Source organism: Pinus tabuliformis, chromosome 4_1 (assembly GCF_031772625.1).
Source record: "Pinus tabuliformis cultivar Carrire ecotype Pingquan chromosome 4_1, CPIR1, whole genome shotgun sequence".
NCBI classification, from domain to species: domain Eukaryota; kingdom Viridiplantae; phylum Streptophyta; class Pinopsida; order Pinales; family Pinaceae; genus Pinus; species Pinus tabuliformis.
This window is the reverse complement of record NC_142303.1, coordinates 140,886,776-140,913,298: the sequence shown is the minus strand read 5'-3', so window position 1 is coordinate 140,913,298 and position 26,523 is coordinate 140,886,776. Positions and strand designations below refer to the sequence as shown.

General features: G+C 39.1%; 1 protein-coding gene across 4 annotated transcripts in view; it reads left to right on the top strand.

Annotated features, from left to right (window-relative positions):
• Positions 1-26,523, top strand: part of LOC149174593 (uncharacterized) — a 341,946-nt gene that overhangs the window by 120,282 nt on the left and 195,141 nt on the right. For all 4 annotated transcript variants that reach the window (XM_089419355.1, XM_089419353.1, XM_089419356.1 and 1 more), the window contains exon 3: positions 13,029-13,130. In XM_089419355.1, the coding sequence (XP_089275481.1) occupies positions 13,029-13,130 (102 nt within the window). The remainder of the gene's footprint in view (positions 1-13,028; positions 13,131-26,523) is intronic.

The window sequence follows — 26,523 nt, the reverse complement described above, 5'->3', positions numbered from 1 at the left end:
AGTTTTCTAGTTCAGAGGGGAGCAACTGCAATAGCGAATGACGTGGTGGTGTTGGATACAGATCTAGGTGGAGGAGGTTCTTTCTCGCTAAGACAGGGTGTTGAGCTTTGTAGCTCGGAAGGTACTTCTACTCTTGTGTCTTGACTAGAAGGACCTTGATTTGCTTCGTTAGGAGCTTGGTTCGACATGCAAAGTGTGCAATTGAGTTGCATGCATGTTGATGTGATGTGCATGTAAAGCAAGCTAAATTTATAACTTGTACTTGAGTTAAAGTAGAGAAAGCTAAAGATAAGATAGTTAACTAAAGTAATGTTAGTTATCTTCAGTTAACTTAACGTCCCAATTTTGGCCTTCAATCTTAGCCTAAAGTTATAAATTGAGCCTAATGTGAGGTACTAAGACACATAAACATTAACACAATATTGAGAGAGGATTCTTAGTGAGTGTATGCTAGGTCCGAGAGAATGCAGTGAGGCTAGTGATCAATATTGTATTTTCTCAGTTGGGCCATTATCCTTGGTATGTGAGCCCAAGTAAGTTCCGTGGCTAATATATTAATGAAGAATTGTTGATTGGGCATAAATTTGTTTATGTGTGTGTGCAATTCAAATTGAGTATTTAATTTTGCTTCCGCTATATTTTTTATAAGTTAGGAATTTGGCCATGTATACGTTCCGCTTAGTAATTGTTGGGAATCGAATATCGGGTGCTGGGTGCTTCAAATACCAATGGCCAATTTGATGAGGAATATCATGTCCCTTTCTTGGAGTAAATTAGACTTTTGCTTGATAATTAGCCCTTGGGGGCTCCAATTTTCCACTAGGGTTACAGGGGAGTCACGGAGTGCCCCCACCCCCCCGAATATGCTCTTGAAGTGTGCTCCGAGCGAGAGTGCATCGAGAGAGCGCTCCCCCAAAAAAATTCGCTCCCTGGCTTTCTTCGTAAAACATTGTTCGCAAAGATGTTCCAAACACAATTTTTTTTCAAAGAAGCAAGAGTTTTTGAGTGGGGCAACCTAATATTCATGGTAATGTTAAATTCTTAAAGTAAAAGTGACATTCTCCTTTATCTTTCATTTTCAGCCTTTTACTTAAATTTTTAACATTACCATGAAATGACTCGGGATGTTTGAGAGTGGTTCCAACCTCATTGGATTTCATATGGAGAAAGTAGAATTTTGGATCTCACTCAAAATCCAACAGACTTATAAGTTTTTTAGGATTTCAGAATTGGCGGGTGTTGACCACTCCATGTCAACTACCCCATAGTTGTACATTTTTTCGCGCATGGATTTCCATCATGTGCGAGCACTCAGATGATCCACAAATTCATAATTATTAGCTATATGTACACTGGAGTTTTGTAAACTCATTCTGCATTTTGTAATGTAAATGATCCTAGTAAGACAAATGTATGTAACAACCTAGGTAAATTTATTTTTCTGATGATGATTTCTATCCTAGGGGGTTTTTAGCTTCACCGATTCATGTGTGTTTCTAAACACGGATGATCGACAAAGTTTTTCCCTCTAGCCTCACCCCAAAGCTAGGGTTGATTTTGTTGTCAGGATTTTAAATGAGTCTTAGTGTTATTTATCGAGTCTTTGTAAAAGTGATTTGGGAATAATTCTAACTATTTGGTTAGATTAGTTTATCACAAGTCACTTAGTCTACTAGATCATATTTTGTGTCGCAGAAGCGGGTAATTATTGAGAGTCTATTGTGAAAATTCCTGAATCTAACACATCAGAAACCCTTACTGCAATTACTGGTTTACAATCTCCTACTTGTTTTTTACATTAACAATTTATTTAATTGCATAAACATCGAAGTAAACACTATTGCAGCCTTCACAAATATACAGATCATGCATTGAAGTAAACTGAGAAAATAAGACAAGGGACACTGTTATTTTTGGACAATTGTCCTCGGAAAAAACCAATTTGGGAAAACCGGTGCAACATATAAAGGGTTTGTATTATTAAGTAGATTTCGTGAATATAACTAGGGTGTCAGAAATGGCTCACCCAACAAAGAATATCCTCGACAGTAGTACCTCTATTCGGAGACAAATATTCCGTCAAATCAGCAACCGGACGATCAAACCCCACAGTGACTCTAGCTGTTTCCTATGCTGGACAACGAAAGTTGCTCCAAGCACTGCTCTGGAACTGCGTCACTCCTCCAGGAGCTGGGTCACCCTCTCTTGGCTCAAGATATGCTGATATGCTCCCAGTCTACCCCACAGAATCTCCCCAGCTCTGCATTTGAGGCCCAAAGTCAGCTTTTGCGGCTTCTGCGTCTCACTGCGTCAACCCTCTGCATCCTCTGCATTAGCCCTTCTAGGGCCTGCGCTGTCTTTCTTGACATTGTGCTGCCTCTTTGCTATGTATTCTTCAGCCTCAGATGAAAATCCCTTGCTGAACTTCTCCTCGCTGCAACTTTGATCACTAACTCGATTTCCTCAGCAAAGCTCACCCCAGAAAATCGAATTCTTTGATCACTTGGTGTGTCTCCAACTAACCCTCAAACGTCCTCTTATACTTTTCCTGTTGATGAATCAACGGCCGAGATTAAGTCCCTAATCAACAACTAAGATTAGAACTGGCTTGATCCTCGTCACTTAGAACTTTCTTACCCATATTTTCTTAATACACATTAATTTTTTTATTTTCCTAAGGTTAGACTTAGGAGCCCATTAAAAATATTGATTATTTTAATAACTCCTCATCTGGGTGGAATTTCTCCAAATGATTTCTGAGTTCTGGAGATCTCATGTGTTCTAGCCCCTCCACCAAATTTCGGAGTTAGAGCACATCCGATGCTACCCAAAAATCAACATCTATGACGAACGGGTGTTCCCCCTTCATTGGTTAGAAATGTAATATTTCATGTAAATAATATTTTAGCTTTAATGCTAAAGTATTAGAGGGTCGGAAAAATTAATAATTCCCTCATGAGTCATTTAATTAAATTTTCTGGCTAAAATAACTTAAAATGGTAAAGCTAAAAATTTAATTAATTTAGGTCTTAGAAAAAATTAAATTCTCCAGCATTTAAAATTCGCGGGTTTTAAAATTTTTAAATTTTGGAGGTCCCTGGCCAAGGGATATTGAAAATTTCAAGATACTTTGGACCCTTGGGCCATAGTAGTTAATTCAAAGTCAACTCTTTGCGGAAATTAACTCAAAATAATCATTTTTGAGTTAATTAAAAGGAAATTAAAAGTGAAATATGAATTTCCTCAAAAAGTAACTTAATTTCAACGACGATGATTAAGAGATTATTTGATCTTCATCAACGGTTGAGATTGCTTTGACGGGGATCAATCCAACTCGCTGTTGGAGAATTTTTCTATAAATGAGAGGCCTCTCCATTATTTGGATCCTATTTTTCAATCGTGTACTTGCTTTAGGAAAGCTCTTGTAACTTTTTATGGTTAATAAAACACAAAGACTGTGGTTTCAGACTGTGTTCCTTTTTCAGATTTATGTGGTAATATTGTTCTTAATACTTTGTTGCTTTTATTTGCATTTGCTGGTTAATAGCCTTTGAAGATTGATCTGTGCACAGGTATCTTGCACAGATTTCTTAGTTTTTAAAATATCATTTTGATTTGATAGAAGTAGCAAGTATCTCTATTTCTTAATGATTTTATGATTATTTTTGATCTCTATTAATCTAACAATCAAATCTAAGTTTACAGAAGTTATCACTCATGATTTGGGTGTTTGGGGAAATCCTCAGCTGGATCAACTGACTCTTAGATCACAGAATCTAAAGAGCCCATTGTTTTTAATTTATGAAGTCATCTTACAAAACATTTTACTTGTAGGGTATTTCTTGGGCTTGTGCCTCTTCAAAATTTCAAATTTATTTCTAAATTTGTGCAAAATTTGTTTAAAGCCGGCTAATACAGGGCTTTGATCTGCAGATATGCTAGCTCTGTAGAATATTATTGTAGATTTGTAAATATTAAATTTCTAGTTCATTGAACACTTGATGCGAGTTCTAACCCTAGCCGGGACGCGTCTGCAACCCTAGCCGCGTCTTCTGAGCGATCCAGCTTGCGCCCTCCCTCATGGAGCATGGAGGCGGCCCTGCGGCCCCTCCCCCCTTCCCTCCAGAGATCGAAGCCTTCAAGGCTCTCGTTTCAGCAACAGGAAAACGTCAGACCTCTGGCCAGCAACAAAAATTCGTCAAAAAACTGGACAACATACCCAAGGTAGCCTTACCAAAGGAGGAAATCTGCAGATCCGCGCTAAATCTTGCAGAAAAATGTCTGATCGGCCAGTTCACCGGTTTGTGGCCATCCCCGAGAGCAGTCGAAGAATGGGTCAAAAGGAACTGGCTACCTTTGGTAAACGAAGGAATCAAGATCTATTTTGTAGGCAAAGGGTTTTTCGTCTTCTTGTTTGACAGTACAGAGGACAGAGGCCTGATTTTCAGAAACGGGCCATATTTCATGGGGCCTCAAGGTCTCTACTTGAACAAATGGTCTACTGATTTTGACCCAGCGCAAGACGTTCCAAAGGCGGTTCCTGTTTGGGTGCGCCTCCTGCATCTTCCTCTGCATTGCTGGAACCAAAGCTCTCTTCAATCCATTGGAAACGCACTTGGAAAGTACATAGACCAGGCCCCAAGGAAGGACCAATACTCTTGTGCCCGGATTTGCGTGGAGGTCGATTTGGAAACAGGATTACCCGAAGCGATTCAGCTATCGGTGGCAAACTGGACACACATACAAGAGCTCGATTACGAACAACTACCTTTCAAGTGTCGATTCTGTCATGAGTACGGGCACTTTGCAAGATACTGCAAAAAAAGAAATGAGGAGACAACAGAGAAGGAAAAAGAAGAACAATGGAAACAGGCAAAGAAGACAACATTTAGCAGACAGAGTAACAAAAACAAGGCTAAAGGGACAGAGAATAAAGTAGATAATGGAAGCACAAGTAACCAAAACGCCGGTAGCAGTGAAACAAAAGGCAATGAGGGAGACAAAAACCCTTTTGAAATCCTCACGCCTCCTTCAGACCCTCCGGAAGCAGGGGAAGAAGAACCACCACAACAGGAGAATAATGAAACCATAGAACCAGGTAATAACTCAGTCCCCATCTCATGCAATATCTCTTCCCCTTCATACGCAGATATAATCAAAAAAAAGAAGAAAACCATAGAGAATATGGGATCATCAGATGATGAAACATTTGAAAGGTCAACAAAAAGGGCTGGGAGAAGATCTAACAGGGAAGCTAGAGAAGAGGAGTCAGAAAGACAAAAAACCCTCGGCAGTCAAGCTACCATCGAAATGTCACTAGGGAGGAATATCAGGCCTAGAGCCTCCAAAGGAGGAGGGCCTACCCCTTTAAGTGGTAAATGATGTAGTTGATCTCTTGGAACTGTAGGGGTCTGGGTAATCCCAACAAGGCAGAGGCTATCAAAGACTTATTGAAGATGGAGACCGCGGACATCCTAATGCTCCAAGAGACCAAAGTAGAAGGGGAATCCCTTCTAAACACCAGCGCTAAGAAATGGAAATTTGATTCAGGAAAGGCTGTCAGTGCAAGGGGCACGGCTGGAGGAATAGGTACTTTTTGGACAAAAGACTTCTCCCTAGAACGATTCTTAGCAACCCAACATTGGATCTTCACAGAGCTGCGTCACACTGTAAGCAATCTTTCCCTCGCTCTGTTTAACTTGTATGTCCCTGTTCAGCATGAAGAAAAGAGAGAGTGTTGGAGGACACTCTTGGATTATATAGCGCAAATCAGCCCCTCAAATTTAGTCGTAGGTGGTGATCTGAATATAACTCTAGATCCCAAAGAAAAAAAAGGAGGGATTCAGTCTAGAGATCCTTTCATCAATACAGTGAGCAATCTGATTCTGCAATGGGATTTGGTAGACTTCAAACCAGTGAAAGGCAAATACACCTGGACAAACAATAGAACCGGAGAAAACCATATCTCTGCCAGATTGGACAGGTTTCTCATCAGCAGCTCTCTAATGATGGACAACAGAATAGTATTCACCAAGATTCTCCCAAAGCTCACATCGGATCATAAGCCTATCCTCTTATGCCTAAAAGAAGAAGAAGATTTAGGTCCCCTCCCATTTCGCTTCAACCCCCTTTGGGCAGGTAAAGAAGGGTTTATAGAAACAGTTCAAGCAGCATGGAGGATAGATGTATTCGGTTCCCCAAGCTATGTGTGGGAACAAAAAATGAAAAACACAAAAAAAGCACTCAAAGACTGGATAAAGAAATCCATGCAATCTCCCAATAGGCAGAGGAAGGAGGCAGTTCTTCAATTGGAAGGAATACAACTTGAAATGGAGGAGAAAGATCCCTCTCCTACGGATTTAGCTAATGAAAAATCTGCTCAAAGGAATGTATACTGTTCTTTTAGAAACGAAGAGGAATATTGGCGCTTAAAGTCCCGAAGTCTGTGGCTCAAATCTGGGGACAGAAATACCTCATATTTTCATAGACAGTGCAGGGCCCGTCTGTCGCGTAATCATATAACAGAAATTACCAGCACCAGTGGTCAGGTCCATAAGGGATTTTCTCAAATCAAAGAAGCAGCTGTAAATCATTTTCAGAACCTTCTGAGTGCAGAAAGAAATGGGAACGAGGAGGATGAAGCAGAGTTTCTCTCAACCATTCCAAATCTAGTCAGTGAGGAAGATAATGACTTTCTGATGAGTCCAGTAACGGAAGAAGAGATAACTAAGATAGTCTGGGCTATGGAACCAGATAAAGCCTCAGGTCCCGACGGTTTCACAATGCATTTTTACAGAATTTGTTGGGAGATTATCAAAACTGATCTCTTCAGAATGATAAGAGGAATCTTGAGGAAGGCAAAAGTGGGTGGAGGAATAAAATCGACATTTCTTGCTTTAATTCCAAAGGAAACAAACCCAGGATCCTTTGACAGATACAGGCCGATTTCCCTTTGTAATTCATCATACAAGATCGTAGCCAAACTGCTGGCAAACAGAATTAAGCCTCTTCTTCAAAAACTCATCTCTCCAGCCCAAGGAGGATTTGTGAAAGGCAGACAAATCTTGGACAATGTCATTCAAATCCAAGAGGCTCTCCATTCCAGCCATTCTCGGAAAGAGCAAGGTATGATCATTAAACTAGATATGAGTAATGCTTTTGATCGAGTTAACCGTTCTTTCTTGCTCAGGGTGCTTGCAGCCTTTGGGTTTAGACAGGAATTCATAAATCTTATCAAAGCCTGCATCGAAAACATCTGGATTGCTCCAATGGTAAATGGGAGACCAACAGAGTTCTTTTTAGCCACCAGGGGACTGAGGCAAGGTTGCCCCCTGTCTCCCTTTCTTTATATTCTGATGGCGGACACTTTAAGCAGAAAGTTAACACAGGAGCAACAAAGCGGCATCATTCCTGGGATAAGAATCGTGCAAGGCGTAGCCCCAGTGAACCATGCGCTTTTTGCCGATGATTCACTTCTGCTCGGGGGCGCTTCCATGAGAATTGCTAAATCCTTCAAGACAATTCTCCAAAAGTACTGTAGTGTCACTGGAGCACTTATCAGTGAGAGGAAGAGTGCAGTTTATGGATGGAATACCGATCAACAAACAATTGAAAGGATAGCCAGCGAATTGGGATTCAAAGGCTATGCAGAGTGGGAAAAAATAAAGTACCTCGTTCTCCCGTTGACGATGGGATCCAATCGAAATTATTTGTGGGAGGAGGTGATATCCAAGTTTAAAAAAAAGATAGCAGCGTGGGGCGGAGTCTAGCTTTCCACAGGCGGCAAGCTCACTCTCATCCGTTCGGTGCTCTCAGCATTGCCCACATTTCAAGCCTCTTTGTTAATGGCTCCAAGGCAAATCACAGATCAGATCTCTTGTTTAATGAGGAATTTTTTGTGGAATGGTGGGAAGGGGAACATCAATCGATTTCACTTAGTTAATTGGGAAACGGTGAAGCGTCCCACTGCTGAAGGTGGACTCCAAATTAGAGACCCCCAACATGCAAATCTTGCCCTGGGTTGCAAACTCCTGTGGCAGCTTATATCTGAGCCCACGCATCCAATCAGCCAGATCTTAAATCTAAAATATCTCAGAAACCGGTCGATCATCTCCTATAACCCAGCACCTTCTCCTGGAGGAACACAGGCTTGGAGGCTTTGTTGCAAAGGGTTAGATTTCTTCAGGACACATTTGTATAAAATTCCTGGGAACGGCAAAAAAACATTGCTATGGAGAGACCGTATCATGGGCCATCCTCCTCTTTCGGTCATAAACGAAATCGCAGATTTAAGAGTCTGGTTAAGATCAAAAGGAATCGGGAAAATCGAGGACATTGCAGAGTGGGATAACAAAGGCAATTGGCAGTGTTGGACTCTGCCCAACACACCAGCATACCTAAAAAATCAGCTAAACTATTTCATAGATGCAATCACAGACTTCTCTCCAGTGCACAAAGATGAGGAAGATTCATGGGGTTGGGGACAAACAGGGGTTTACACAGCCAAGCAAGGGTACTTACAGATGCAAGGCAAAAAGGACTCTTTGCACCCGGAAGTAGTGTGGAGGCAGATCTGGGAAAGCTTCAGCATTCCGAAGATCAATTTCTTCTTCTGGACCTTGTTTCATAACAAAATACTGACTGGAGAAAATCTATGTAAAAGGAACATAGCTGGTCCACATCGATGCGTGTTCTGCAAAAAAGCCTTGGAGACCTCAGCTCACATTTTCATTGAATGTGAGTATGCACAGATGGCCTGGGCTAGCTTCTTGGCTGGACTGAATGTTAGCCCACCGGTGCATTGTTCAATAACAGACATGTTTTTGTCTTGGAAAGCACGGTATCCCTATAGCATCACAGACAAATCTCTTTGGCATAAGGTGTGGATTGCAGCTCCAAAATATGTGTGCTGGAAGTTGTGGCTCTCCCGGAATGAAATTGTTTTTAATCAAAAAGAAATGTCTGCAGGAAATGTCGCAGAAAAGGCCAAGAAGCTACTTATAGAAACTCTCAGACAAACCAATGTCAGAGACAGCTTCCTAAGAGATGAAGAAAGAGCATGGTTGGGTGATTACATTCCTTCATCGAGCCCTTCATTAATCACTCGCCCAAATCACAAGGAAAACTGGCAGATTCGAGACACTTTGGAAAGCTTCCATAAGTGGTGGAAATCTCAAGGAAAATGCACTATCTTCTTTGATGGAGCCTCGAAAGGTAATCCAGGCAGGTCAGGAGCTGGGGGGGTCATCTATTTCCCGAATGGAAGAAAAGAGGATTTCAGCTGGGGTCTCGGAATTAAAACCAACAATCAGGCTGAAGTCCTCAGTCTCTTAAAAGCTTGCCAGCTGGCCAGAAAAGGAAACCCAAGGGAAATCCTAGTGTTTGGAGACTCAGAATTGCTGATAAAATCTCTATTAAATAAGAAAGGGCTCAAGGATCCAATACTGAACAAACATATATTAAGAGTGAATAGACTCATGAAGGACTTCTCTTCAGTTCAAATCTATCACATCCTCAGAGAATTAAACACAGAAGCAGACAGCGTGGCAAATATTGGATGTAACCTAGAAAAGAACATGATCAGCATAAATGCAGGAGAACCAAATATGGCAGCCATTTCTTGAAAGGACAAGTCGATCTTGTAAATGCAGAAATTTGTTCTGTTAGAAACAGGAAATTGTAAAACTTGATATGGCTTTGGCCACCCATTAATAAAATATCCGTTGCGGTTAAAAAAAAATAAATTTCTAGTTCATTGAGGTTTTTGGGTATTTCATATTTTTTGTATATACATGTTAGGGTTTTCTATCTTTCGTTTGTGTAGGGACAAATCCGATGATTGCAGGTGATTTTTTGTGGATTCTTCCCAGCTCTAGTCCCCGGAGAGTCTCTCCATTTTGTTTGCAGGTTGAAGAGACATTTCAAGGAGATTGTGGGCAAATCAATTTTTTTTTAGGGCCTTGAGGCCCAACGTTGACCATCCCTCTCTTCATTGTCGACCTCCCCTCAGTTCCATCTCTCAGCCTCAAGGCATTCCACCCTCAAGCCTCCCCTCTTTCACCAAAATATTCCATCATAAATTTTCCACAAATTTTTTCCAAAAAATTTCCCAAAAAATTTTAACAATTTTTTTAACAAAATTTTCTTAAAAAATTTGTGTTGAAGATTTTCAGTGACTTGGACAACTTGTCTCTAGGTGTCTTCAAGCCCCTAAGGGCTGATGGGTGCACATTTCCTAAACCTTTCCTCATTTCATTTATCTAAGTGAAAGCAAGGATAATATTGGCATAGATTTTTAGTTAGCTAAAGTATAGCAGCAAATTTAATTTACATCTTTTACTACTGTACATTGCAGAAATAGAGGCTATTTTCAGTAACTTTTTGCATGCTAAATTGACAAATTTCTGAACATTGTTTTGCTGTTGTTCAATAATTTATTTCTGAGTTTTTAGATCAAATGCATTAGTAGATCATAAATAGTTAAACTCAGAAATTTTCTGAATTATTAGTCATTAATTTGTCATGTGAATTTACTGCTGTCATACATAGAAAAAATCTGAATATTGCATGGTTATAGTATTGCTGGTTTAGAATATATTGCTGGCATTAACATTTGATTTAAGAGCAGATTACTAGACTGATATTTCATTGATGCAATCTGAGTTTAAACACTTAGTTTAATTTCTGAAATATATTTGTTTTTACATGCTCATGCAAGTAGGACTAACATAGTTTTACTTATGCATCTAATGTCTTTGATTGAGCACCTCATGCAAATAGATTTTCTGAATTTAAAGTGTTTTATTTCCAACGTTATACATTTCAGTGCTGTTGTACAATTCAGTAATTACTTGTGCAGATTTTACATTTCATGTTGCTAGTATAAGTCCTTGTTTTCACATTGAGACAATTTTTCTGAGACTTAAGCTAAACAACACTCACATCATAACTCAGAATAATTCATATTTTGGGTCCTCATTTAACTAAAATTAACCAAGTCTCTGCATATCACATAGTTTTAAGCTTTGCATTTGTATGTAAGACAATCGAATCTTTCAACAGCATTTTCCCATCCTTTACTTGAACTTTATTTCCTTCGCAAGATAGTTGACTCCACAAGGCACTGGTATCATTTTCCTCAAATTAAATTGAATCCTTCAAAATCTTGCGCAATCTAAACAAGTATTGGTTGCTTAGCTGTGTCTCTCAAACTGGTTGGTTCCCAACTAGTTTTCATTCATTCCATTTCTATAGGGTCTACCGCCCTTAGTCTGCTATTGGGAGACAACTCAAACAGAGTGATTGGGGGTCAGTGTGACAGCGCTCGATTTGAGTTGTTGTCGCAGTGCCTAGACATTTTGTGCGACAACATCGGGATTGCGATGTTTCCATTGGTTTTTATCAAATACTAGGGTATGGAACATATATTTAATCAAGAGCACCAAGCCCTCTATGTACCTTGATGTTAGTGACATTGGTTGTCGAACTCCTCTTTGATGACCCTACTTAAAATGTACCCATCACTCAAACAAAAGCTTGACTTGACATGTTAATGCTTAGAAGGTGATATTAATGACAAAGATTCCAAGATAAACAATGGTTTTGATAATATGTAGGTATTTGTTGTAGCATGATTTTTTGGATGCTAGAGCCTATTTGTTTTTGTATTTTCGGTTCAAAGATGGATTGCACTTGATGTTTGGTTATGTGCACCCGTACATGCTATATAAATGAGAACTTGTAAATTGTGGACTTGTAGTTGATGAAGATTATAACTACTAGATGAATGATGTTATATGGTTTAATCCATGTTTTTATCTTTTTTTTATCACTAATTCATCATTCTACATGCTTTTGTTGACATATATGCATCAATGTATGTAAAAATATATATTATATAAAATTCACTCCCAAAATCGCTTCCGACCCAGGAGCTTTTGAAAATGTTGCTCCCCTCTCCTGCTTCTTGCTTCCAAGCAGCCATGTTTTCCATGTTAAGTTCCAATATTAGCCCTCATATTCCTCCTTTACCCCATAAAAATAGCCCCAAAGAGAATGATGTCATGACACACGTGTGCTACAAGTGCTTGGAGATGCCACCTTGGCTAGAGTGTTGAGCTCATTTGGCTTGTACAAGTTGCTTGCCACATCTTCCTTGTCCACTTCATCACTGAGTTTCAAATGATGTTGCTTGCAATGCCACATGAAAAGCCTCTTTGCCTCAAAACTGGGTCCACTGCTATAACCAGAGTTATGTGAGGGCGTTTTGATTGCTTCGAAAGACAAGTGGTTCATCTAGGCATAGAGAATCAAATGGACACCTTTTTTGCCTCAAAACATGTAGCATGATGCCTCGGGAGACGCAAATGCATTGGGAATTGTGAGACTATCAGGATGTAAAGCCAAGGCCAAAGGAGAGTGCAAAATACATAAGACACATGGCACATGTGGGGTAGGGGGTTGCACTGGGATCAGAAGGGATAATGTTAGGGAAAAGTACATATGGTGATCACCCTTACAAGGCTTTATTGATGCAAGTGCTGCCTTAAACCATGCTTCCTAGCAATGCATATCCCATGATACCCACACACCATCCCAGGATATATGCATATCCATCAAGGTAGGGAGTTACCACCCACGAGGGGGGAGTCAGCAATGCCACATATGTTACAAAGAAAACAATATATACAAAGGGAACAACATATGTACAAGAGATGCGAATGTACAGTCAAGTTTTTCAGCACTACTTATATTGCAATCTGATCAGAGTAAGCAGAGGCATCAAACCTCTTTGCATCCCAAATGAAAAGAAAGCCTTTAGCCAGCAACTGAAAATGTGCAGCTCAGACTAATTAATTACTTGTTTACAGATTTGTTTTCTTTTTGTAAATTACCTTCTATTGATGCCTGTGTTGAATCTTTTGACATATAATTTCTTTATGTTCATCAGTACTTTTACATTATTTTGACAAACTCTAAAGTGTATTTTTTTATATATTTATTTTTCTCTTGAATTGCATCTGTTGCAGAATTCCAATGAGGAAGTGTTTAGTCGACTGCTAAGAGCACCTGTTGCTCGAAGACTTGTATTGGTAATGGACAAGGATGTAGCTGGGCATCACATAGCAAAGGTAGGCCCTTGTTTAAATAATCACCAGGGCTATGCTAATTGTGTTTAACAGTGGCATTAACCAAGACTCTTTTTAAACCTTTTTGCATATACATATGTTATTAAGATGGGAGTTGATTACATTTCAAAATGAGCTTCCAGTTCTAAGTAAAAGCTAAAATTAGAGAAAACAGGAATGGCACAAACTGCCCTTGCATCAAATGAAATATATATTGGTCTTTTCTTATAAAATTAGTCACTTTCTAAACGTGTTAATTCCAATGAAAAACCTAAATGATGATGACAGAGACTTAATGTAGGTTCTTTGGATGCTTTCTGAATTGATTCCTGTTTTTATTATTCTTACCCTTCGCTTCATGGCGTTACCTTCATGTGGGCTTTAATTGATGATAGTGGGCAGATAGTTTGTCTGTATGGCATATAAAATTTGGTAAGCCTACTTTTTGAACCAAGAGAACCACGCTTGGACATAAGGATGAATGCTAATATGGGGAGAACTCAACCCTTGATTTTAACAAATGATATAAAGCATTTATAAGGCCATGGCATCTAGGAGCATGTAGGATTTTCCTTTGTAAATTTTCTCTAGGGGCTGTGTTGAAAGTTTAAATTAAAGCATTTTGGGATTCTTGTAGCTTGAAGGTCAGGTGTACTGTTTATCTGACCCATACCATTCTCCCGGGATTCTTGGGCTGCTGTTATAGCTTTGAAATTTGCAACCTAGCACTTGTAGAGCAGAGCTCAGCATGGCATTATATATGTGCATTTCAAAATATGAGGGGAATTTCTGTAGGCACATAGTTGAAATTGTAAGTATAGGATGGTGGAATAAAGGGACAACAACAATTGTTGGCCTAGAGAAATGGACGGATGGATATTGCATGATAGCAAAACTTGTAGTGATAACTTTCAATGCTTATAGACCCTAGAAGATGCACTTGGCCTAGTGACTAATTTTAATGCTTAGAAATCCTTTTTCACTTGACCCAATGCCTCAACAAGAAATGCATAAGATTGCAAGGTATTAAATTTCATTTCCATCCATGCAAGGAGGACTCTTGTTTGTTTTACAAAATTAGAGTAGTTGTCATTATAAGGGGTATCTTTCAGTTTGGTAATCCTTTGGATGGCCGTCAACCAAAGGTTATTGTTGTTCTTTAGATTGTACAGGCATTGCGACAACGACTTGGGTTGGTGGCTGTCACTCTGATCCCCGATCTCTTTGTTCTAGCTGTCTCCCAACAACAAGCTATGGGGGGTAGTCCCTATGGAAGATGGAAATGCAAGACTTATTGGCAACCAACAAGTCCGAGAAACACGATTGAATGGCATAGCCACTTGGTCGATTTTAGCAAGTTATGAGATTAGACTAAATTTATTTATGAAACATGTGCCTTATGGAGTCGACCACTTGCCTTATATCAATTAAGGACCAAATCACCGGATGAACAACCGCTGCTTGATGAATGCTTGACTATCCTAAATGGGATGCAAATCCTACAAACTAGGTGAAATGCAGGAATCTTGGTTTATTTTAATTATATGCCTAAGTGTGTTCCTTGATCTTTATCTATAATGAGCCTAGTCTCTAAAGTAAGTGGCAGAGAGAAGTCAAGGTGAAGCAAGCAAGGGCTTGGTTAACGATCCCTCTCCTTGAAATCTAACGTACTCGATGCCTCCGGCACTGTAGAGATTGTGGCTCTGACGACTGCAAGGTCACCGTTTTAAATATTAGAGACAGCTTCTGGGGACTGCGTCACTCCTTCTGAAGATCGATTTGACTCTGAGACTTCGACTTCTGCCCTCCGGGTCTCACACCCCGACTTTTGGCTCCAGAACTCGAATTCTCCAGCAAAATATGGATCTCCTCTCAAGCTCTACGCTGCTTCTGGGTCAGCCTATGTTGCCCAGCATGGCCTCTACGTTGCGTCTTCTGGATCTCTCTCTGCCTCCTCTGCAATGTATTCTCGAATCAGGAAACTCTCCAACCGGAACTATCCCTGCCCCTCACTGCAAGAAATCACTTCGATCTTCTCTCTAGCAACTGCTGCGCTGCCCTCTCTGAGAAATTCGATCTCTTGATCTCTCACTGATGTGTTTTCCAAATGCCCATCAAGCCTCCTCTTATAATCCTTCAGTTGAGAACCAACGACCCAAATTAGATTCTAATCAATGGCTCAGATCATTTTGGCTTGATCTTCGTCTTGTTCTAGAAGTTTCACGCACAGTTTGATTAATACCCTTTAATTATTTTAATTTCCTAAGTTTAGACATAACACCTATTAAAAATAATTAATTATTTTAATAAAACTATCTCCAGATGGAATTTCCCAAAACAATTTCTGGGTATTGTGGAATACATGTGCCCAAGCCTCCTTGCAAATTTAGAGGCTTAGAGCACATCCAATGCTACCATAAATCAACAACTACAACACTCAGTGTCCTCTCAGAAAGAGGGACAAGGAGGAGAAGCAGGATAAACAAGCTGCATCCGCTGATATTGACAAGCTGTCCTCTAGGCTGGAGGAAGAGTTTGCCCTGATTGCCGAGATGCCTCCAGGGTTGAGGTGGGGTGATCTAGAGTTGCAGCGTCAAAGAGCTACAGGATGGGCATGATCCTTAAGGGGTCCACCTCTTGGATCAAGACCTTGCTACGGGAGCCCATAGTCAGTAGTAGCAGGATGGACCAGTGTCAGGTGGTGCAATCAGGTGTCAGAGTGACAGATGCAATGGCTAGTAGCAGTCAAATATTGAGTAGTGCAAAGCTAGTGTTGGCAATAGTATAGTTGGCACAAAGCAGAGTCAGCAGCAACGCAAAAGCTTTAGTGACAATGCAAAGTTTAGTAACAGCCAGAACTCGAATGACAGATGCATCATACTAAACACAGTTAGTTCAGTATTTTGGATTTTTTCCCATTGCAGATGTTGCCGTTGCAGCAACAACTTTGGAGAGAGGGTTGTAGTGTAGATGCAGTAGTTGACAACAGTTCCGTAGGGTCAGTAGCACCATAGATGCAGCTTATATCGGAATTGCGCAGTAGTTGGTGGGCAGTCGAGCCAGACATCGGCAGTGCTGCAAGAGGTGTTTCAGAGTCATAGTGATGCTTTAGTTGGTTGCAACACTAGAGCACATTCCTCGCTAAGAGGGGGTGTTGATTTCTGGTAGGATCGGATGTGTTCTAGCCTCAAGATTTTGCAAGGAGGCTAGGACACATGCATTACACAATACCCAAAAAACATTTTGGGAAATTCTACCTGAAGGAGGTTTAATTCAAATTATTAATTATTTTTAATGGATGCCTAAGTCTAAACTTAGGAAATTAAAATAATTAAAGTGTATTAAATAAACTGGGTATGAATCTTCTAGTGAAAGACGAGGATCACGTCAAGATGATTTGAGCCATTGATTAGAATCTAATCTGGGCCGTTCATTGATCAACGAGAATACTATAAGAAGAGGCCTGATGAGAATTTGGAAAGACACGTCGAGTGAGATCAAGAGATCAATTTCTCAAGAGTGTAGCGCATTAGTTGCGGGAGAAGTCATTGAGGAGATTTCTTGCAGTGAGGGGCAGGTATAGTTTTTTGGTTGGAGAGTTTCCTGATCCGAGGATACATTTTAGAGGAGTCAAAGAGAGATCCAGAAGAGGCAGCATAGAGGCACGCTGGGCAACGTAAAGCCATGTTGAGGCAGCACAGAGGCCTTGAGTGGATTTGTAAATTTGTTGAGGAGCAGATCAGATCCAGTGTTAGGTTCCACGGTGTGAGACCAGAGGGCCAGAGGATAGAGCATCCACCCAATAGATAGATCAACCAGAGCAAGTGACGCAGTCCCTATTAGCTGTGACGCAGAGCAACGCAATGAATGTGCAGAGGCCGCTTGGGGCTAGCCATTCAGTGGCTGGATCAATGTTGAATCGCCAGTGATAGTGTGAGGTATTTCTCACTAATTTCTCTGCCAGTCAGATTCTCTGTATCATATAAGCCAGTAAGGCATCCAAAGGTTGTATTCATAAACTACTGCATAATAATTAAAACCCTCAACTGCTGCACCAGTTTTCCCACATTGGGTTTTTCGGGGGCATTGTCCAAAAACAACAGTGTCAATTGTGCGTGTGCTATTTCCTTCTTGCTCAGTACTTGTTTCCGCAATATTTTAAGTTATGAAGGCTACAGTAGATTTTATTTCGATGTTTACTGTGTAACATTGTAAATAACTTGATTCAAAAATTAATGAGTAGGAGAAATCTAATCAGTTGCTGCATTAGGGAATCAAGTAATCGATTTTTCAGAGTCATCAACATGGAATCCATCATCCCAAATTTTTGCAATAACTTGATGATGTACTTTTGTTAAGTTTAGGTATGTTTTATGCTTAGAGCAATTTATTTCAATTTTCACAATTAGCTCAATATCTTTTCCAGATTAGTAATCACATCAACATTAAAATAAACTGCAGATAGAACATAAACATAAATCGCAGAAGACAAGCCAAAACAAGAAGACACAAGATGTGGCGCTAGCTAGGGACAAACCCCAATGTGGGGAAACCCTTGATCAATTCTTCTTAAGGCTTATATGTTCTTCAATAGTTCAGCAGAGAGAGAGATAGTACGTTTACAACATAAGTCAACACTTTGACTTATCTAGATAAGAGCATAGATCATCTCTAAGAAGATGATAGATGAGATCAGTTGAAGACATGTTGCTTCAACTGATTCTCCAAGGTGACTCCTTCACCTATCGTTGTGCTGCATTTCGTCATCATGCTGCACCTCATTGCGCTGCACCATGCTACACCCATCATCACTATGTTGCAGCTCATCACGCTTCATTTATCATGACTATACCCATCACTATACTGCATTACGTGCCATTGTTGCACCATGTTTCCATACTGACCTATGTGTTGGGTGCACCTTGCTTGCTTGTTGTGCTTATTGTCCCTTGCTTGCTGCTCTCCTTCGGAGACAGATGCTCCGGTTATTCCGGTAGTTCCGATAGTTCCAGTTGTTCCTGGTAGTTTCGGCAATTCCGGTAGTTCCGACCGTTCCGGCGATTTCGGCAATTCCGGTAGTTCTGGCAATTCCAGCTGTTCCTAGCAGTTTCGGCAGTTCTAACAATTCCTGCTTCTACCCTCTTCGTTAGCTTCCCCGCATGTTTCGGTAGTTCCCGACAGTTCTAGATATTCCCGGTAGTTCCGGCTTTTTCCGGCAGTTCCGGCAATTTCGGCAGTTCTTGGCAGTTCCTGGAAGTTCTGGCAATTCCGGCTATTCCCGGTAGTTCCGGCAGCTCCGGCTTTTCTTAGCAATTCCGGCAATTCTCGGCAGTTCCGGCAATTCCCGGCAGTTCCAGCTATTCCAGGCAGTTCCGGAATAGCTGGAACTACCTGGAATAGAAGAGGAAAGAGCAATGGAGGGGCCCAACGGTTAATCATGGTGTAATGGGATTTATTATGGTTAAAAACTGAGATTAGCGGGGTTTTATGTTTAAACCATAAAAACATTGTTAACAAAGAAATCCTTCGCAAAACAAGATATGGCGGACTTGACATAATATGAATGCAGATGGATAAATGATGTTGGGTCTGGGTTCATCGCATATCGCAATCGTAATTTAGCGAAGGAAGGCCCATCGCAAAGGAATGCGATAGGGGTCGGACGCAACGTGGAAATAAATCATGTATAATACTGCGAGCGGGTCCAGGTTCCATCGCATATCGGAGATCGCAATGGTGGAGGGTTCATGTTTCAGCCGGGACTTGCGATGAAGGGCGGATGCGAAATGGCAATGAATTATGATATATATTGCATCGGGTCCGGGTCCATCGCGCATCGCATATCGCAATGTGGGGAGAGTGCATGCATGTTGAAAGGCTTGCGATCCGCTGATGCAATGTTTTATTAAATATATAATTTTTATAATAAAACTAATGGTTTTAGGTTATTTAATAAAGGTAGTTAATAATATACAGGAAAGGGAACTTTTAGGGGTTTTAATACTATGAGTTAGAGTTAATATGAAATATGAGCGGAAAGGGGAAATACACTAAGTACAATGCCTTTTATGAGTTATTTGTTTTTTATAAATACATCAATACTTAGGCTAAACATCTTTTTGTGGGTTTTTGGGTAAAAGGGGATTTAACATGGGGTTTTCACTTTTCCTAGGCAAAAAGGATTTTGACCTTAGGAAAAGGGGTTTTTATGGAAAATGGATGAATATGAACTGTATGAAGGTGGGAAGGGGAAATTAGTAAATGTAGGGATGAATGGGGATGAGGGAAGTTAATTAATTGATCTTGTAGACCTTCATTTGCTTTGTGTAATGCCTCATGGACATAGAAACATATGGTAAAACATGATAGATGTACATTTTGTCCAATCAATCAACATACTTCTGCAACCTTTCTTCTACTTACCCTTTGCTTATCCTATCATTTTTTCTTCACTTAATGGGTGCATTTAAGCTAGCAAACCCTTTTCTTTTCTTTTTATTTTACAAAAACAAACTATCTAATTCTAAACTTATAACCTCCAAGGGCTCAGATTAAACTGATGAGCACTTTATTATTCTCTACCTAACCACTGATCTGCCAAGATTAAACAGTTTGGCCAGATTTTTATTCTCTATTTATAACATCAAATTTAAAGCATGAAGCAGTCAAGATTAAACTATTTGACTGTCATGGGTTGTGGCATTTATGAGAAGCTGCACACAACCATTATTTTGCAGAAACAATAATAGTGGCATTTGGACTTGCTCACTTTCAGAGTTTATTTGTTTAATTTTTTTTCTAACCTAACATTTTCTTTTTGTCTTGATTTTTTAAGACATCTAACTTAACATTTTCTTTGATATGAACATCATCATCAAGATATTTTTTTTAAAAACATTCTATTCAATATTGTTATGTCCATATCCTAACTTAACATTTTTTCAAAATATTCTATCTTATCAAAACCAAAAAAATGCTACAACATTGGCTCCATCTGGGGACTGCTTTCTCCTGTAGAATGCAGAGAACCTGCAGATCCATGTGCATTCTCCTCGGGCTATGGAGTCCTTACTGTAAGAAAGATCACACTGACATTTTGGAAAGTAAAAGAAAACCAGAGTATTTACAATGAAAACTATTTCAACTTCTTCGTACTGAATGTAATGTTTGAGAAACCTTCCATTTACAGGATAAGTGGAATATAGCCCCTCAAGGTTTTGCAGCACAAAAGTGTTGTTACCCTTCACTTCAGCAATTGCTAAAGGTCCAGACCATAGATTGTCAAATTTGCCATGCTTTCCTTTCTCTTCTCTCCTAGCATCCCATCTTAGAACTAGATCACCTTCCTTAAAGTCCCTTTCCCTGGCTCTTCTGTCAAACAGGGCCTTCATCTTATTCTGATATTTCTTTAATTTGTGTTGAATTTCATCTCTGTTTTCATTAAGTTCAATAATCTGATTTATTTTTCTTGAAAAATCATCAGGTTCATCTGTAGAATCCTGCAGGAATTTTAAAACAGGGAAGGCCAAATTGGTAGGGAAGGTTGCATCTTTCCCATAGACTAATTGAAAAGGAGATTTTCCAGTTGATCTCTTTGGAGTAATTCTGTTTGCCCATACTGCATAAATCAATTGTGAATCTCAGCTCTTCTTATGATCAGCTAGTCTTTTTGATTACCTTTACTGGACTTTTGTTTGATGACTTTGGAAGGCCATTACCTTGAGGGTAGTATGGAGTTGAATGATGTAACAGAATCTGATATTTCTGGCAAAAGTCAATCATTTTAACACTAGAAAAAGTTGTTGCATTATCAGTGATAATTTGAGTTGGGCAACCAAATTTAGATAAAATATTCTCTTCAATAAACTTAATTACTACTGAATCAGTAGCATTTCTGACTGGAATTGCTTCCACTCATTTAGTAAAGTAGTCTGTTGCAGTGAGGATCCATCTATGCTGATTACTTGAAGTGGGGTGAATCTCTCCAACAAAATCTAATCCCCATTGAGAAAAGGTGCTGAAACTATTGATGGAACAAGTGGAAGAGTTGCTAATTTTTGTTTACCAGCAAACATTTGACAAGGAACACAACCTATGACCTTTGCCCCTACTTGTAAGAACAATGTGGGCCAATAAAATCCTTCCCTCAGAATCTTGTATGCTGTTGCTCTCCAAGCATAATGTCCCCCACAAAATCCTGTATGAAACTGATCGATGATTCCTTCAGTTTTTGATTCTGTTAAACATGATACTAAAATATTTAGTGGATCTTTCCAGTATAAATTTGCATTTATAATGCAGTACTTGACTGATTTTAACTTAAGGGTTTTACATTGGGTTTTGGAGAATGATGCTGGACACTCAAAATGGATCAAGAAATTTATAATCTTGATACTAGTTTGACAACAAGAATTTTTTGTCAATGTCTATAGGACTAATCTGCTCAGAATGTAGAGGTTCTTGTGGATTCTCCCCTTTAAGATGAAGGGAAGGTTCTTGTGGATTCTCCCCTTGTGCAAGGACAGAAGGTTCTTGTGTATTCTTCCCTTGTGCAAAGACAGAATGTTCTTGTGTATTCTTCCCTTGTATTTCTAAAATAGAATTGATTCCAAGTACTTTGCAGTTGGATTCAACTAGAAGCTTGGCTAATCCTTGACCTTTTACTAGCTTGGTAGTCTTGATAGTCAGATCAAACTCCAGAATTTGAGTGATCCATCTACCTCTTTTCCCATCAGTGTCTGGTTGGGTTAGGACAATTTTCACAGCACTATTAGGAACATAAGCAATAATAGGTGAATGTAAGACATACAACCTGAATGATTTCAGGGCTTGAATGAGGGCATAGGCTTGCTTCTCAATGATGTCATACTTAAGCTCAACATCTCTCATAACCTTGCTGAAAAAGGCTATGGGTTGGTCATGGGAATCTTCATTTTTCTGTAATAGAACGACAACAAGGGTTGTTTCAGAGGCAAAAGAGAAAATACTGAATGGCTTAGTATAATCAGGGCTGGCTAAGGTGGGAGCTTCAGAGATAACCCTTTTTATTTGTTCAAATGCATGCCTAGAAGAGGCAGTCCATTTGACTTCATGGTCCTTTCGGAGCATGTCAGTTATATCTTTTACAATCTCTGCATAATTTGGAATAAACCTTCTTAGAAAATTAATCTTGCCTAGAAAAGCTTGAATCTCCTTGTTTCTAGGTAAGGTCAATGTTTCAATGGCAGATACTCGTTTGGGGTCAATTACTACTCCCTCCTTTGAAATTATATGGCCCAACAGTTTTCCTTCTTTGACAGCAAACAAGGACTTCTTAGGGTTCAATGATATTCCAAATTTTCTACACCTGTCAAAAACCTTCATCAAGTGCTTTAGATGTTTCTGATCAGATTTAGAAAAAACAGTTATGTCATCAAGATAAATAACCACAAATTTATTTACCTGACCCATAAAAGCTATGTCCATAGCTCTCTAAAATGTTGCTCCAGCATTGGTTAAGCCAAATGGCATCCTAGCGTACATGAATGTTCCCCAGGGTGTAGTAAAGGCTGCCTTCTCTCTGTCTGTTGTATCAACATTTGCCTGATTGTAACTTGAAAAACCATCAAGCATAGAAAGTCTTTGTGCTCCTGAAACCATTTGAAGTAACTGATCCATTTTGGGCAAAGGATAATTATCTTTTAATGATGCCTTGTTCAAATTTCTAAAATCCACACAGAGTCTTATTTCTCCATTTTTCTTTCTAACAAGAACTAGATTTGCAACCCAATTAGAATATCTAAGAGGGAGGATGATCCGAGTATCTAACATTTTCTTAATCTCCCTTTCTACAGTTGGTAGAAGCGCTGGATTTATCCTTCTAAGTTTTTGTTGATAAGGTTTTGCTTCTGGCTTCAAAGGAATCTTATGCTGTATTAATGAAGTATCATAGGTCTTTAGATCAGCATAAGTCCAAGCAAAAACATCCTTATGATTTTGCAATAACTTAAGATATTGAGCTTTGGTCTCAGGGTCTAGAGATGCACATATTTTGATGTTTTTGATATCTTCTTCAGTTCCAATGTTAATCTCTTCTATGTCATCTTTTGAAGAAATGGACTGAGGGTTTCGGAGGACATCATTTTGTTCAAACAATTTTTCTAAGGGAATGAGTCCTTTTGGAATAAAATTATTAGATAATTGAATAATGTCATGATTAGCAATTTGAGTTTTAAAATCTGAAGTATCATTTCCATCTGCATTTTCATTTATTTCAGTTCTATCTTCATCAATTTGTAGAAATGAAAAATCATCTATTACTTGCAGAAATGATTTCAAATGTTCATCATCTTCAAATATTTGCCAATGTTTCAGATTATTTGGGATAGATGGCCTATATTTGACTTGTATCTGATAGAGTACATCAGTATGATCAGGAATTTTAAAAGAGCTAGCTGAAACAGCTAAGGCATATGCATGAATATTATGATCTCTGGGAATATGAGTCAAATTATAAGCATCAAAGAAGTTTTCAACTGAATCCCATACTTCATTTCAGTAGGACCTAAGTCTAGGGTGCCTGGTCTGGCAAACATTTCTTACTTGTTTAACAATAAGTTCTGAATCAGTAAAAACACTTAAGTTTTGAACTTTTAAGCTTTTGGCTAATTGCAATCCTAAAAGGAAAGCTTCATATTCAGCGACATTATTTGTAACTTTGAAGTCTAATTTACATGATTGGGTTATATTTTCTTTTTTAGGTGAAATTAAAACTACTCCAGCTCTTGCCCCATTTTTCGTGCAAGAGCCATCAAATGACAGTTTCCAAATATCAGTTTGGTTTGGTTCAGGATTTTCAACTACCTCTTCAATTTTGACTTGAGCTTTATGTTGGTTTGAAGTGAGTTGAAAACAACCAAAGTATTGATCTATTGCATAAATTGGATGGTTCCTTGGCTGATCAGTCTTACAAACAGTATGTACAAATCTTACCTCTCTATATAATCTTAATTGCTCTCCTCCATAAACAGGAATAGTAGCATATGACATATCCATCTGTAGAGTTCCCCCTAATTTGGCACAACAAGACCTAGAAAGGAGCATTCCAAACTTGGGAGGGATATCTGTGACAACAATATCAAGTACTACACTTTTCACTGGAATTTGGGCAAGGGTAACCACTAGATCCTTGATCAATCCCAAACAGGGCACCCTTTTAGAATCAAAGGTGTACAAGTCATGGTAGGATTTAGTTATGTCGAGTTTCAAATGGTCCATGATAGATTTTGGCATAAGGTTGTGTGATGCTCCTGAATCAAGCATACAATTATACAACATGGAATCATTTGTTTTAAGAGTTACATAGAAAGGAGGCACTATCTCATCTATCATGTCTGAACTAGGGCCAAAAACTACTGTTGGTTTTTCATTTTGCAGACTTACGACATCACCTTTAGCATCAACCGAGTTATTTTGTATCCATTTTGTGACTTAGCTTTTGTAACCAGGGTTTTTAGAGAGTTCTGACAGTGGAATTGTGATCTTAACCCTCTTTAATTCTTTTTTAACATTAAATGTAGTCAAAATGTTTTTACTAGTTTGGGTAGTATCAATTGACTAATCTAAGGGTTGAATAAGAGTTGTTTGAGCTTCAGTTTTTTGGTACGTGGTTCAATTATTGGAGTTTCCTTTGGAGGTCTCCTAGTTCAGAGAAAGCGTGATATTTAGAGACTTGTGAAGCTTCCTGATCTTCTTGAATCTGATTTTGTTGTGAGAGAGGAATGATGGCTGTTTGATTGGAAGAAGAATCCATACTATTAATATCTTCAATAATTGTCATAGTATTATCATCAGGTTGTTCATCATCTATCAATAGAGGAGTAGGAACCTGTTGATCATTACTATGGCTCTGAAGAATTTGTAGTGGTGGATTTCTTTTATACTGACCTTGATTTTGGTTTTGGGGTCTAACAACTGTTTGTTGTATTGTCCTAGGTTGGGTCTCAATCTTTGAAATCCTATTTGATAGGTTTCTAAGAAGAGATGTTATTTCATCTATTTTTGAGTCTTCTGATTTAGTCTTAGAGGAACTAGAGGCTTCTTGAACAGATTTGAGTTTTCTTTGTGCCTTTTCTTCCTTAATTCTTAAAGAAGTTGAGGCTGCCCTGTTTGCTTCTACTTCTATAACGTTTGTTTGCATATCTTCAAGAGTTCTTGAAGTTCTCTCTCGTAGCATAACAACAAAGTCATCATCAAAAGCTTTAGAAAATCTAGACTTAGCTACTGTTATAGGGGGCTTACATTCAACAGGCATTTTGTGATAGAGTTTATTGAATCTTTTGATAAAAATCTGATACTGGTTCACTGAAGTTCTTTTTAAGCTCTTCAAATTCTGTGAGGAAGTAAAGAGGATCCTTTTTCACACCCCATTGAGTTTTAAATATGGTTGTAAGCTCTTCCCAATCTCTAATGGAAGCTGTTGGTAACTGCCTAAACCAAATCCTCACATTTCCTTAAAGTGACTGTACAAACAATCTCATATAAACGTTTTCTTGTTCAATATTCATGTTGTCTGCAAAGTCTAGGAAAGCTTGAAGATGGTCCTCAGCTGAGGGACCAGTTTCTCCATTGTACTTGGGAAGGTATTTTAAGTATCTAGCTGGGAATGCATCAAGGTTATTAGGTAAGACTACAGCAACATATCTAGCCTGTACAATAGGTTGGAAAGCCATGACAACAAGTGGTGTATGAGGTGCTTGAGGTTGTCCAGGTGGACTATGAGGTGTTTGTGTGGATGTAGAGGATGAAGAAGAAGTAGAGGAAGAAGATGGTGATTCAGGGGTTGATGAACTAGTTGGAGGTGAAGGAGGAGGAGATCTCCTGAAAGACTTCAAAGGAGTCTTAAGAACTAACTTTGGGACCTGTAAAGGAACACCTTCTTTTGTTTCAAGGAGAGGATTGGAATATATAGAGGTGGTCTCCTCAGGTTGTTCAGAAGAAGAAGCTTCAGGTCGGTCAAAAATGGAAGGAAAATGATAGGTGGTAGGGGATATGAAATCTGTGGGTTTATATTCTGGTAGATTAACACCCAAATCAGATTCAGTTTTAGGTGATCCTGGTGGTAGTGTGGGTATTGGATGAGATTCTAATGAATGAATAAGGTATGCTGACTTAAAATCAACTCCTTTATTTAGAAGTTTAGCAACCCTAGGTGATAAATGGGATTAATCAGGATCAGATGGGATATTACTATAGGAGTCAAATGATTCTAATTCTTCAGACTGTAGGACTGAAGAGGCAGAAGAAGATGGTTGGTGTTCCCTTTTAGAACTGACTTTTCTCAGAAGCCTTTCAGGATCTGATAGAGGACTAACTATGTCAACTTCTAAATGACATTTGGTATGTTTAAAAGGTGCCA